Source organism: Piliocolobus tephrosceles, chromosome 14 (assembly GCF_002776525.5).
Source record: "Piliocolobus tephrosceles isolate RC106 chromosome 14, ASM277652v3, whole genome shotgun sequence".
NCBI classification, from domain to species: domain Eukaryota; kingdom Metazoa; phylum Chordata; class Mammalia; order Primates; family Cercopithecidae; genus Piliocolobus; species Piliocolobus tephrosceles.
Genome location: NC_045447.1, coordinates 52892017 through 52905082, shown reverse-complemented (window position 1 = coordinate 52905082; position 13066 = coordinate 52892017). Strand labels below are relative to the sequence as shown.

At 36.8% G+C, this 13066-nt stretch overlaps 1 protein-coding gene across 1 annotated transcript; it reads right to left on the bottom strand.

The window, feature by feature from the left end:
* Positions 1–234: 234 nt before the first annotated feature.
* Positions 235–12286, bottom strand: EQTN (equatorin). The gene is made up of 8 exons (XM_023203864.1): positions 12211–12286; positions 11840–11965; positions 9890–9976; positions 7973–8065; positions 6560–6604; positions 5224–5283; positions 1757–1910; positions 235–534 (listed from the first exon to the last, which is right to left on the bottom strand). Exons 1-8 carry the CDS (start codon positions 12284–12286, stop codon positions 300–302), a joined length of 876 nt encoding a protein of 291 aa, XP_023059632.1. The 3' UTR covers positions 235–299.
* Between the last annotated feature and the right edge of the window lie 780 nt (positions 12287–13066).

The following is a 13066-nucleotide window of genomic DNA, read 5'->3' as shown; positions in this document are numbered from 1 at the left end:
AAATGTCCTTACTTTAAAATGAACCAGCCTAGAGAAAATATCTTTCAAAGTCACTCTCCAGGAATGTTTTTACTTGATGAGTTTCTCACACCTTAAATTATTTTCTTGTGCATTTTCCATTAAATTTTATAACTGAGAGATAATTTTTATTGAGTCTGTCCTCCTTTTAAGACACCAGAATGTCTCAGCAGAGTTTCAAACTCATGACATTAACAGAAGACATAAAGAAAGTTCTTTTGATGACAAAAGAATTAAAGTTATTTATTCATCAGTATGATTTCTTCACCGGGTTCCAATTCTTACTCATAGTTTACGTGCATCTCATCATCTGAGCCTGTGGAAATATCCGTAATCATCTTAGATTCTGATGTTCTTGTGCCTGGTCTTCTCATATCTGAAGAAGTGGTGCCCAGTAATGTGCTGCTCTCTGCACTCTTGGAAAAGGATGTATCTGATACACCTTCTGATGGATGAAAGTAAGACATCGTGGCCAGCTCTGGGTTGACAGAGTATTGACTCTCACAACTTTTATAACTGAGGAAGAAAAGAACATATATCAAGAATTATTTTTAATTGTGTACATCTGTAATTCAGCTTAGACAAACATTCAGAAATTAAAATATTCGAATTTTGCCCATTGTATTAATTACTTAGTAACATTATATAAATGATATATAGTTTCTCTTTTCTTTTTCCTTTTTCCTTTTTTTTTTTTTTGAGACAGAGTCTTGCTGTCGCCAGGCTGGAGTGCAGTGGCACAATCTTGGCTCACTGCAACCTCCGCCTTTCAGGTTCACATGATTCTCCTGCCTCAGCCTTCCGAGTAGCTGGGACTACAGGCACGTGCCACCATGCCCAGCTACTTTTTGTATTTTTAGTAGAGATGGGGTTTCACCATCTTGGCTAGGATGGTCTTGATCTCTTGACCTTGTGATCTGCCCGCCTTGGCCTCCCAAAGTGCTGGGATTATAGGAGGGAGCCACCGTGGCGGGCCTAGTTTTTCTTTCATTGTAATTTGATTATATTTAACACTTTGAAGCATGTTTCAAATCTCTAGAATTTATAAACCAATTAACTAAAATAGTAAAAGTTGCCTTAATAAAATTTAATAAGAAACATGTACAATGAAATTGAATGAAGGGGAATAAATACCTGGGATCACAGTTTTAACGAATCAGAGAAATACACCATTCATCAAAAACACCACAATGAAAATAATGGAATTAATGATCATTATAAACATTAAGCAATTGTTAGGATTTTTGAAGGTAATCTGTTACACTGCCTGAAAAATGTTAAATAATTCCCTCCATCAGGCTTGAGTTGAATTTAATGTTTTTATAAGAAAGAGCCAAAGGACAGGTCTCATAGTGTAAAGGTGATAGAGATTGGCTGTTTTTTGAAAGTCTCAAGACTTGCTTGAATAAAAAACATTAGATGCTAAGCAGATATGCTATTTAGAACTGAATATATTTGTTCCAGGGCTATATAAAAAAGAGCATATCTAGATTCTCTTTATCCTTTCCAATTGACTAAGGTTATTTCTATCTCTGGATGACTATTGGGAAAAAGTTCAAGTAGGATATTCCCTTAAAGACAGCCCAATGCTCCATCTGAATATGGTAAATGGAATCAATTTGAATGCCGTGTGGATAAATTCAGAGGTCACATATTCCTAAGAATCTGTTAAAGAGAGGAGGGAGAGAACGCGATGTTATGCATTTGTTGTAAAGACTGCAGAAGTCTGTAGACTTACGTCAGATGCCTCAGTTTGTACAGTGTAGCACTACAGAATGCCAAGAGGACCACAAAGAGGAGGAGGGTCATCAATGAGATTCCCAGCATTAGTTTGATCTTCAGATCCTCTAGATCTGTCTGATTTTCTCCCTGTGTAGCATTCACATCAGACTCTGAAAAGAAAGAAAATACAGTGGAAAGTAGGGTGATCAGTGTGTTTTCCTGAAGGAGTAAAGCTTGCAAAGCAAACACAGAGAAGCAAGCCCTCCACCATCCAGAGTATTAACTGGCCGGCCTCCCATCCCACAGGCAATGCAAAGGAGAAAGCTACTCTCTAAAGCCAAGCACTCTTAACTTTCCTCTTTAACCTTCACAGCAATCCTGAAGGAACTGTCCTTAGCTCCGTTTTACAGTATCACAGAAGTTTCTGTATTTGCCCATAGCACATAGTAAGTGGCAAAATCTGGTTTCAAACCAAGATTACCAGATGTCAAAATGCACATATAGCAGACTTTATCTGATTTAATCTACCATGTCTGAAGAGATTATTATCCAAAACGATTGACTTACACCCAAGGGACCAGTCTTATAGGAGATAAAGATGCATGCTCTAGTGTTGGGTCATGCACTGATTTTTCTTTTAAGCTAAAAGGGTGGTATAGTGGATGCTTCTTCCCTGAGGCTTAAGAGATAGTTTTGCCATTTTATTACTGAAAAGACTAAACCTAGTGTACTTCACATTACAAAAATAAATAGAATCAATTTATTTAACTTTCTAAAATAAGTTAAATATAAGATTATGTCTGGATCCAGAGATATCAAGAATCTTTTTTTTTTTAAACTAAATCTATTAATGAAATGATAGCTTTACTGCCAAATTTTATATTTGCCTGAATATATATCTGACTTAATAAACATTTAATGATGACAATATGTCGTTATTTCTCCCCTTTCCCCTAGCTAACCCCCAAGCATCTGCCAACTCAAAAGTTCCAAGGGTTTTCACTATTTTCTAGGTAATGATATTTAGGTCATAAGCAATGACAAGCTTCCATGTCTATACTCTCTGATTTTAAAAAATTATAATTGTCAATGTGTGACCTTAGACCATGAAAATGTGTAGAGTTTTCAATGACTCTTTTAATGCTTTGAGGTCTATTATTTTGGGAATAATCAAACCAATTATGTTGAAATGGGCTGTGCTCCTGAATTGCTTTTCTGTCTCCTGAAAGGATTTTTAATAAAGATGTGTGCTCATAGTATATCTTCTTTATCTAGGTGATGGTCAGAACTAGAGAAGGGTTTGGAACTCATAATCACTGGAAGTCACAGAAAAGCTAGTTACAAGCATGGGCAGCTTTTCTCTCTAAGCCTCAGTTTTCTTAACTGTAAAATGAAGATAATACCAACTTCATGGAGGTGCTGTGAGTACTAACATAATAATGTACCTACAACACCTAACATGTAGTATGTGCTCAATAAACAATAAAATCAATCAAGCTCTACTAAATAGAAGAAATGGCAAATTATTTATAAAATGAGCCAGCATTTGTCATTCCTGTTTATAACTTTTCTAAACAAAGAAGAATCACTCAATTTTCTTTTCTTTTTTCTTTCTTTCTTTTTTTTTTTTTTTTTCTGAGATGGAGTCTTGCTCTGTCACCCAGGCTGGAGTGCAGTGGCGCAATCTTAGCTCACTGCAACCTCTGCCTCCCAGGTTCAAGCTATTCTCTTGCCTCAGCCTCCTGAGTAGCTGGGATTACAGGCACCCGCCACCACGCCTGGCTAATTTTTTTGTATTTTTAATAGAAATGGGGTTTCACCGTGTTGGTTAGGCTTGTCTCGAACTCCTGACTTCAGGTGATCCGCCTGCCTCAGCCTCCCAAAGTGCTGGGATTACAGCGTCTAGCCAAATCACTCAATTTTCTTGAAGCACCACAAGGCAAATGGCCACAACTATCAATCCAGTGCACAAATGAGGTGACAGGTCTTAGATATGTCATCACGCTATTTTTCAACCAATTATTTGTAGGACAGAGGTTTTCTGGGGGAAATTAATGTGTTTTTTTCATGAAGTTTTCCATTCAAATCAGGAATTTATTTTACTTCTATTAATGTAATTAAGCCATTAATGAAAACTGTATCCAGCAACAGGGGCTCACATTCATTGCTGATGAGAATTCCAAAAATACTTTGGAAGATAGTCTGGTAGTTGCTTACAAAAATTACCACTCTCATCTTCCCACCCGCCCTTCCAAAGTGCTAGGATTACAGGCAAGCCACTGCACCTGAACACAGTCTTACTGTATGATCCATACATCGTATTCATAGCTGTTTACCAAAATGAGTCGAAAACATATGTCCACACAAAACCCCGCACAAAAGTGTTTACAGCAGCTTTTTTCATAATTGCCGAAAATTGGAAGCAACCAAGATGTCCTTCAGTAGATGAATGAACTAGGTTACACTCATACAATGGAATATCAGTGATAAAAATAAATGAGCTCTCAAGCCACAAGAAAACATAGAGGAATCTTAAATGCATATTGCAAAGTGAAAGAAGCTAGTCTGAAAAGGTTACATACTGTATGACTCCAACTACATGACATTCTAGAAAAGGCAAAACTATAGAGATAGTAAAAAGATCAGTGGTTGTCAGGGGTTCATGGGGAGAGAGGAACAAGGGGATGAATTGATGGCGGCAGAGGAGATTTTAGGGCAGTGAAACTTTTGTATGATACTGGGATGGTAGACACGTGATATTTTGCATTTGTCAAAACCCAAAGAACTGTATAATACAAAGAGTGAATCCTAATGTAAACTATGGACTTCAATTAATAATGAATCACTATTGGTTCATAAATTGTAACAAATGTACCACATCATGTAAGACATAGGGGAAACTGAGGAGGGTTGAATATGGAAATTCTGTACTTTCTGCCAAATTTTTCTTTAAACCCAAAACTGCTCTAAAAATAAAGTCTGTTTTTAAAAAAGATTGCATTCTACATATTATTCACTCACCTCCTCCATTTGGTTTCAGGAATAAATGTTACAAAACAGGAAGGTGGTAATGGTCATCTGCAAAGTATAACTAAAAAAGAATGCTTAGGAACTATAACTCTCCTAAACAGTAAATGTCCTCTCTGAGATGTTAGTCACCATGATACCGCCTTTCATACACCAAAAATAGTATCATCATAAAGACACTAAGATGTGTAAGAGTATTTATGTGTCTATTAATTGAAGTATTTTGGTTTGTCTGTTGAGACAGGGTCTCACTCTGTCACCCAGGCTGGAGTACAATGGCATGCCACAATGTCTGGCTAATTTTTGCATTTTTTGTAGAGAAAAGGTTTTTATTATGTTGCCCAGGCTGGTCTCCAGCTCCTGGACTCAAGTGATCCACCTGCCTCAGCCTCCCAAAGTGCTGGGATTATAGGCATTAGCCACTGCACCCAGTCAATTGAAATATTTTGTTCTTACCTGGAATTGGGTGAAATAATTGATCTTTATCATCCATGACCACTGTTGTTCCATTTATAGCTGTTAAAACAATAAATTGGTGTTATGGTAAACAACATTCACTTACTAAAATTATTGCCTGTGTATGTATGTGTGTGTATAATACGTACAGTGTGCTTTCATTATTCATGGTAGTTATGTTCTATAAAGTCCTATAAACACTGTATTAGCAAATACTGAACTGTTCCTGCCAGGGTAAATACAGGGTTAGATTCCTGCAAGTCTGGTCACAGCATTTTCATCAACTGATCAATAAATAACCTTGCTTTATTTGTGTTTCTGTTTAAAGATACTTCACTAAATATATATTGTTGATTCATTAACACTGAACTCATAGAAAACAGCACTATAACACTTGCCTGAACGAAGCTTCTCTAACACATATTAGCTCCATAAGGAACATCACAGCCTTCTTGCACTTAGGAACACTAACCAGCAATTTAACACTACATTTGGGGACCATTATAAACAGCAAAATCATCAACAAAAAAGCACAAAAAATGCAAAAAATGTGGCACTAAGTGGGGTGCAAAAATGACACTTATTTACAGAATGAGAGCTGAATAAAGAAGGCAGAATATTGCCTTGTTCTATTTCAGCTGGGAATGTGTGTGTCAGACAATTAAAAATTTTCAAAGCTCTGCCAATGTCCATAAATGACTGGGAAGGTGTTGCAACTACTGATTTTGGGGTGACAAAGAAATATTAATGAGTAGGTGATACAGAATGCAAACACAGAATATGGAAAAATGATCAACTGAATATGGTATATATTTCACACATACAATGCATATATTTCTGTGTGATACATGCGTTACCTTTATACATGTGTACGTCCATATATGCACATGCATTTATACACACATGCATAGAAATACTATGTACATCATGCTATACATGCATGCTTATATATTTGTGATATACACTTTTATGCATGCATGTATTTTGATATATACTTTGCATGTATACATGCATCTCTATGTGCTTTTGCATGCACTGCTCCAAACACAAAGATGAATGATATTGAGCAAGAATCTTACTGAAAAATTTTAACCGTAAATAAATGGAATAACATTTACTATTTGTAAGAGAATAAAACTCTCATAAAGAGTGGGCAATCAGAAAATGTGTGACACTTTATCACCTTTCTAGGTTTGTTTTGAAGTTTGCTATTACGTGTGGCAACAAAATGTTGACTTATCGACTCAGTATTAGAGGTATTTAGACTCATCTTAGCTCTAAGTAAGATTTTAGAAAACCAAAACATTCCCTGAGCTACCTAGCTGTGTGACTTTACCTTTAGCTAACATTGTCCAAAATGCAGGCACGTTTGGGGTTGATCCTGTTGAAACAAAACAAAACAAAACAAAACAAAACAACAACAACAACAAAAAACAACAACAGGATAACAAAATAATTTAGTTTGAGTAACATTCATTTGTTTGTTAGTCATTTAGCAGTTAAACTTTGAGCTCCTACAGTATGTCAGACCCTGGGGTTGGCACTAACTTATACACAAGTAAACAAGGCTCAGACATTATAGTCAAGGAACCCACCTTAATTTTGGATGCAGACAAGAATCATTGCTGTTTATGTAGCAGGATATTGAAGGCGTTAGTAGAAATGCACAGGTGGTATGCACAGGGCTTAATTCAACTTGTTAAGGCCAGAAACCCTTCAAAAGGGAGATGATGTTCCCATATAAGCTTAGAGAACTAGCAATTGTTCACCAGGCAAACAAGGTGAGAGCGAGCTCATTCCAGCCGTGAGCAAACCTGCACTCATAAGCAGGCTCAGTAAGCTCTGGGAGCTTCAGGTAAGTCTGGAGTGAAGGGTGTGGATGGGGAATGTAACCAGAGTTGAGAGTGGAACATTTTCACAGTGGCCAGATTGTTTTGGAATTGAATGCTTGGTTAAGGAGTTAAAACTTGACCCCAAACTTAGTAGTAAGTTCCTAGAGACGTTTAAGAAGGGGAATGCCAGGATGATCAGGTTTTCATTTTTAAGCATATCAAAAAAGATTTTTTTCAGTAGTGTTAAAAATGCAAACTCAGAATAATTACATTAGAAACATACTTGGATTGCATGAACTGGAGAAAATAGGGTTTCATGTAACGACACAAAGGTATCCATTCTCTTCAATTAGACCACTCATTCAAGACCTTAGAGGAGAGCCATCCTGGGTTGTTATGGCTCCACAAATATTTTATAAGGAACAGTATTCTTGAGAGGGAAGTAAAATGGTCATTTTGATTTTGCAGCCTCCCACTCCCAACCCCCAACCTCAAATAATCTTAGGAAACACTAACAATTGATCCTAACCAGAGATACGTTTATTCCTCAAGCAGGCAGAATATTTTTCATTATTAGCAAAATGAATTATATTTCAAATACATTCGATATATACTTATATTTATAAATATATACTAATTTGTGAATACGTATTTAATATAGGCACAAATGTGATACATTTTTATTAAAATAAAATTCTATTTCTACGAATGCTCATTTCCCATCCCTTGTCAGGTATACCTGAAGACTGACTCTTAGACATTCACCATTTAAAAGATTTTAGTGACTTTAAAAGGTAGCAGTGTAAATTCTTTAAGCATGCTATGACTTTATGTAATGCTCAGAGTAGTGAAACTTAAATTTTTAAGTCACATAATGATATGCTCCAGGTATGAATACAGTGTAGTAATTTAAATACTTGGAATATTTTTATGAGAGGGTTCGTTAGTAGTTGTTTCTTCTTCACTGGCGGATTTTTCATGTGCATGTGCAGTTGCATTGACAATTTTATCTAGGAAAAGGGAAAAAGAATGATTGGCATGTAAAAATACTGACTAAACATCTGAGATTAGATATTGTTTAAGCTAAAAAATGGAACAAGGAAAAGGAGGGAGAAGAAATGGAAGAGAAAGACATTAACATTTTCCTGAAATAAATTAAAGGAGAAAGAAGAAGGTATTGATGAATAAAGTTTTTGTGATCATGGGGTGCCTGAGGTGGGATTAACACGACTATAATTTGTGAAAGAGAGGAAAAGGAATATGTGGTCGCAGGCTTTCTTTAGAGGTAAAGAAGATCTCTTGGAGAAGATAATTGGCTCCAGATGGTTCCCTGTACAGGCGGCGAAATGTTCTTCTTTGTCCAGAGCAGCTTGGCTGCTGTTCAGGGTAACGACGCAAGAAAGGGAGGCTGAATATTAAGTCTGCTTGTAAATTGGAAACAGACATTTGGATATAAAGATTTCAGACTACAAATCAAGGGTTTCCAGGTCTAATTCAGTATATATCTCAGTCTGTAATAGGTCCCTCTGGAGGTATGTCACTAAGGGAGTGTTTGGTAACAACTGTGACTGGAGGACCCTTTCTTCAAGTCGATGGCCATTTCAGTTAACTGTTTAATACAGGAGTCAATCAAGTTCCATACGGAGTACAGGGCACCCATTATAGGAGGACTTCTACAGAGGGGCAGAAAAAATTCACACTGAGCCAGCCCACAAACCCATGACACGTGTCTTGCTGACAAGGAAGGTTGGGAAAGGGAATCAGTTAACTGGAGTTGATAGTGATTCAAGCAGCACTCGAAAAACTAATAAGTCATCCTTAAATTCTGCTTTGCAACCCTTATCCTCTGGAGAAAAGCATCTAGATTGCCTCAGTTTACCCCCCTTGCCTTCAGAGTTTTAGGGACTATACTTAAGCAAGCAACCCTTAGTCAAAAATATCCTCAGATCTCCATCTTCCTGAGGGCTTGCTCCCCTAGAACATCCCCACCATGCCAGCAGGTCTCCTTCTGTCACAGCCCCATTTAAAATGGCAGGAATGTCTTATTCCAATCCCACTTTCCCTGACAATCCTCTGGGAGCCTGAATTGTGGAAATAAAAGTGAGGGTTTTGCAGTCTCTTCCTTGGGTCCTGCGGTCTGTACTCAGTAACTCATATCCTAAGGGAATTTGAGGTACCTGGTTCACTTAAGAGCTGCCTCTCCATGTCTTGTCCCAGACAACTCAAGATATTGTTTGTTGTGCATAAGCAAGATTCCCATGAGTGATTTACTGAGTTAATATACACCCTTGAAATGTCACTGTCTCATTTAAATCCCAAGGTTTGAAATTGCTCAAAATATTCCATTACTATCAAGTAGCTTTGTTAATAATTAGGCATTCCTGAGTTTCACATTTCTCAATATTGACATTGCTGTAGCTAGAAACATTCTCTCTTCCTCATTTAAAGCTGAAGATAAAAACCAGAAAGGCGTAAAAATGTGGGTTTAAGAAAGATGTAAATTTTCCTAGAATCCTAAATTTAGTTATTATTTAATTTTTCTTTCCACATAAACCAAATGTATGAGGTTTAGAAATGCAAGAACCTCCCCGGATTCTGAAATGATCAGTGTAATGGAGGTGGAGCCTCAAGTGTATTTGTGTGGGAGGAAGTGTGAGAAAAGCAGAGAGGATGGCCAAGAGCTAAGCTGGATCCAAGTCATAGAATCAACTTTAGAGGGAAAATGTTAGTCTTATTTAGGAATGAAGACTTCTTTTCTCCCCAACAGTTTCTATTGCTGTTTTGAAATCTGTTTAATGGCTTTTACATGTGCAATGGTGCCTTTCACTACTTACAGTTTTTTAGAGAAAAATTCAGGTCAGTTGTGGCTCTCACAGTTATTTCAGACTCAGTGCCATTTGGATTTTGTGTTGTTAACACATCTAAAAACAAAAGCAAAAGTCTTCAGCAACTAGCTAAGTCACTTTTTTCCCTTACCTTTTTCTTCCTCTGAGTTTTTTTCTTAAAACATATGCACTAATAAAAAAATAAAAAAATTACAGTCTTTTTTTCATCAATAAAATAAGAAAGTGGGGCAAGGGTCAAATCTAAACCTAATTGAAAAAAGTCAAACTAGTATCTTTATGTCAAATGACCCCTTCCAAGAAGCAATTATTGGCGAAATTCGTCGAAAAAAAAAAAATGTAAGCACGTAACAGTTGCTGAAGTAGACTTGTAGATGTGCAATATTATCACTGTTAGTATTGACATTATCATAAAACCAAGTAAGAAGCATTTACCTGCCCTTGAACCTTCTGTTAGACTATGGAATGAATACTTCAACTTAAAAAGCATATCGTTTGATAACAATTAGGCTCCCTCACATATACTCAAATCTACACATACACATAAAGAATGCTGCTCTTAAGACTCATCAGTGGAGTTGGATGCAACTCAAAACTGATGTGCATATTCCCCCAACCAAAGGATCAAAGTGAATTGGATCAAGACAACAGACTGAACATGCACATGTGTCTCCTTTCTCCAAAACTTCATAAGGTGACACAAAATTCTATATACACACGAATGTATGTGCGTGTATTTAATATGTACATATTCATTTCTCTCTTTGTGAGAACAGAGAAAGTCACCCAAGTGTGTATATGAGAAGAATGTACATGGGAAAAACTGCACATAGACTAAATGTTCTCTAACAAGATAACAGATAAATTATGGACAACACACATAAAAATGGTGCCACTAATATTTCATCATTTTTGAGCAATTCCTGAGACAGAGCTATGGAAAAATAAAAGGAAGTCACAACCCAACACTCATGCCATGAGTTACGAAAGTATAAAAGTTGAAACACTGGTATTTTTCTAGGAACAGACAGTTTAAAAAAACAAGTATAACAATTGGCCTAATTTCATGTTAGAGTTTTGATTATACTAAATGTTTCACATTAGTAGGGAATTGGTGTTAGACACTTGGCTATCATCCTTGAAAAATATATTTTATCCCTACTTTATGCCATACACAAAAATAATTGGATTTAAAGCACAAGTTAAAAACATAAAACTACTTTTAAAAATCAAGAAAATAATATTTTGGACTGGATACGACCTGTTAAAGCAAGACACAAAATGCAGAGATTATAAAGAAATGAATAAACAGAATTGATATTATAAAACTTGAAATCTTCTCAGTAATTAAAGATACTTAAACAGGCTTGGCCAGGTGTAGTGGCTCGCACCTATAATCCTAGCACTTTGGGAGAGGCACGTGGATCACTTGAGCCCAGGAGTTTGAGACCAGCCTGGGCAATATGATGAAACACCGTTTCTACACAAAAATACAAAAATTAGCCTGGTGTGATGGCATGTGCCTGTGGTCCCAGCTACTTGGGAGGACTGCTTGAACCCTGGGAGGTCAAGGCTGCAGTGAGCCATGGTCATCCCTCTGCACTCCAGCCTGGGTGACAGAGCAAGACCCTGTCTCAAAAAATGAGTAAGATGCAATAAAATAAAATAAGGCTTACAGATAAGCAACATCCTGGCAGAAAATATTTATTATTTTTACCATAAAAAGGATTAATGTATTCTACATAAAAAGAGCCCTTGAAAAGAAATGAAAATACAACGTAATGGAAAAATGGGCAAGGGTATGAACAGGCAAGTCACAGAAGTAGAAATAAAATACCCAACAAATACAGGGGGAAATGATGGAATTTTAAAAAGGCGACTTAAGTCAAACCAGGATAATCAACTTTTGCATATACATTTCTATTCACTTTAAAGACTTACATTGCTTTATATCTTTATAATAATTGCCATTTTTCTCATTAGCAGGAGCATAATTGTGAGTATGATCTTCATGCTTTTCTTCCTGTTTATTAACATCTTCATTTAAAGGCATCACATTAGGCAATGCTAAAAAAAAAAAAGTATTACACACCATAGATCAGAAATATGTTGATTTCTTTTACTGCTTTCTTTTTCTAACTGCATTTTTTTCACAAAGGATTAGAGGCAGAGATTTAAAATCTAAAGCATACCACATCTCCAACAATAAAGTTTATATCATCCTGTAGAAAATTGCCACATACCAATTTTTCATAATTATGGGCCATCCTTCTTACCTACTATTTTTATAAAAGTTTTAAATACTCTCTCACCTTCAATAGTAGGCTTCAAAGTGCCACCTTTCAAGGAAAAAACTCCAGGTATAAAAATAAACAATATAAAATTCATTGGGAAATTGAAGTGATTTATCCAGTAACCTAGTGTGTCTTCCCAGAGCCTCCTTTCTGTGGCCCAGCAGGTCCTGTGTCTAACTAGGACATTATGACATCACTCTCAGATGGGCATCAGAATGCTGGTGGGGGTGGGGTTCCCAACAGCTTTGTGACTCAGTCTGAAGACTGCTTTATCTCAGGTACTATAATGGTTTTTAGTTTTTTAAAAATAAACCATTACAAGATTTTCTTTGGAAGTTAATAAATGTGTTTTCATAAAAGAATGTTAATTACTCAGTTCTGGATTTTAAAGAACCATTTGTAGAGCACTCGATTCTGTGGCTAATCGGGGCGCCACTTATAACACGCACGGACCTAGGGGACTGGACACAGTGGGGCAAATGCAGGAATAAAACACAAAGACAAAAGAGTATATTTGGAAGCACCCTGCCTCTAGTGGACAAGGGCCCTGAGCTTTACACAGCCCTCCGTATATATTGGGCAAAAGAGATAGTGAGAAGGAGGGTGGAAGAAGGGGTCAGCTGCTTGGTCCAGAGTAGGCCTGCAAGACTGCATTCTCTAGATGTCGCGGCAGATAACCTTGGAGCCAGAGAGTAACTGCCTCCAGCAAATCTTCTGTGGGCAGGAGCAGTCGTGAGTTTGCCCACATCCTGCATTCATAATAAACAGTTTGCTGTCTGATCATATAGTCTCCAGTGGAATTCTGAGTTGGTCATGTCCCACAGGCCTTCGGCTCCCTGCAACCATTAATATTGTTAATAATAAAATGAGAACA

Coding starts and splice junctions, on each gene's coding strand:
- EQTN (XM_023203864.1), bottom strand. CDS start 12,286: ATGAATTTTATATTGTTTATTTTTATACCTGGAGTTTTTTCCTTGAAA. Junction 8,066..9,889: donor GAATTTTTCTCTAAAAAACT/GTAAGTAGTGAA, acceptor CCCTTTTCCTAG/ATAAAATTGTCAATGCAACT. Junction 1,911..5,223: donor ATTATTTCACCCAATTCCAG/GTAAGAACAAAA, acceptor CTTTCTTTTCAG/AGTCTGATGTGAATGCTACA.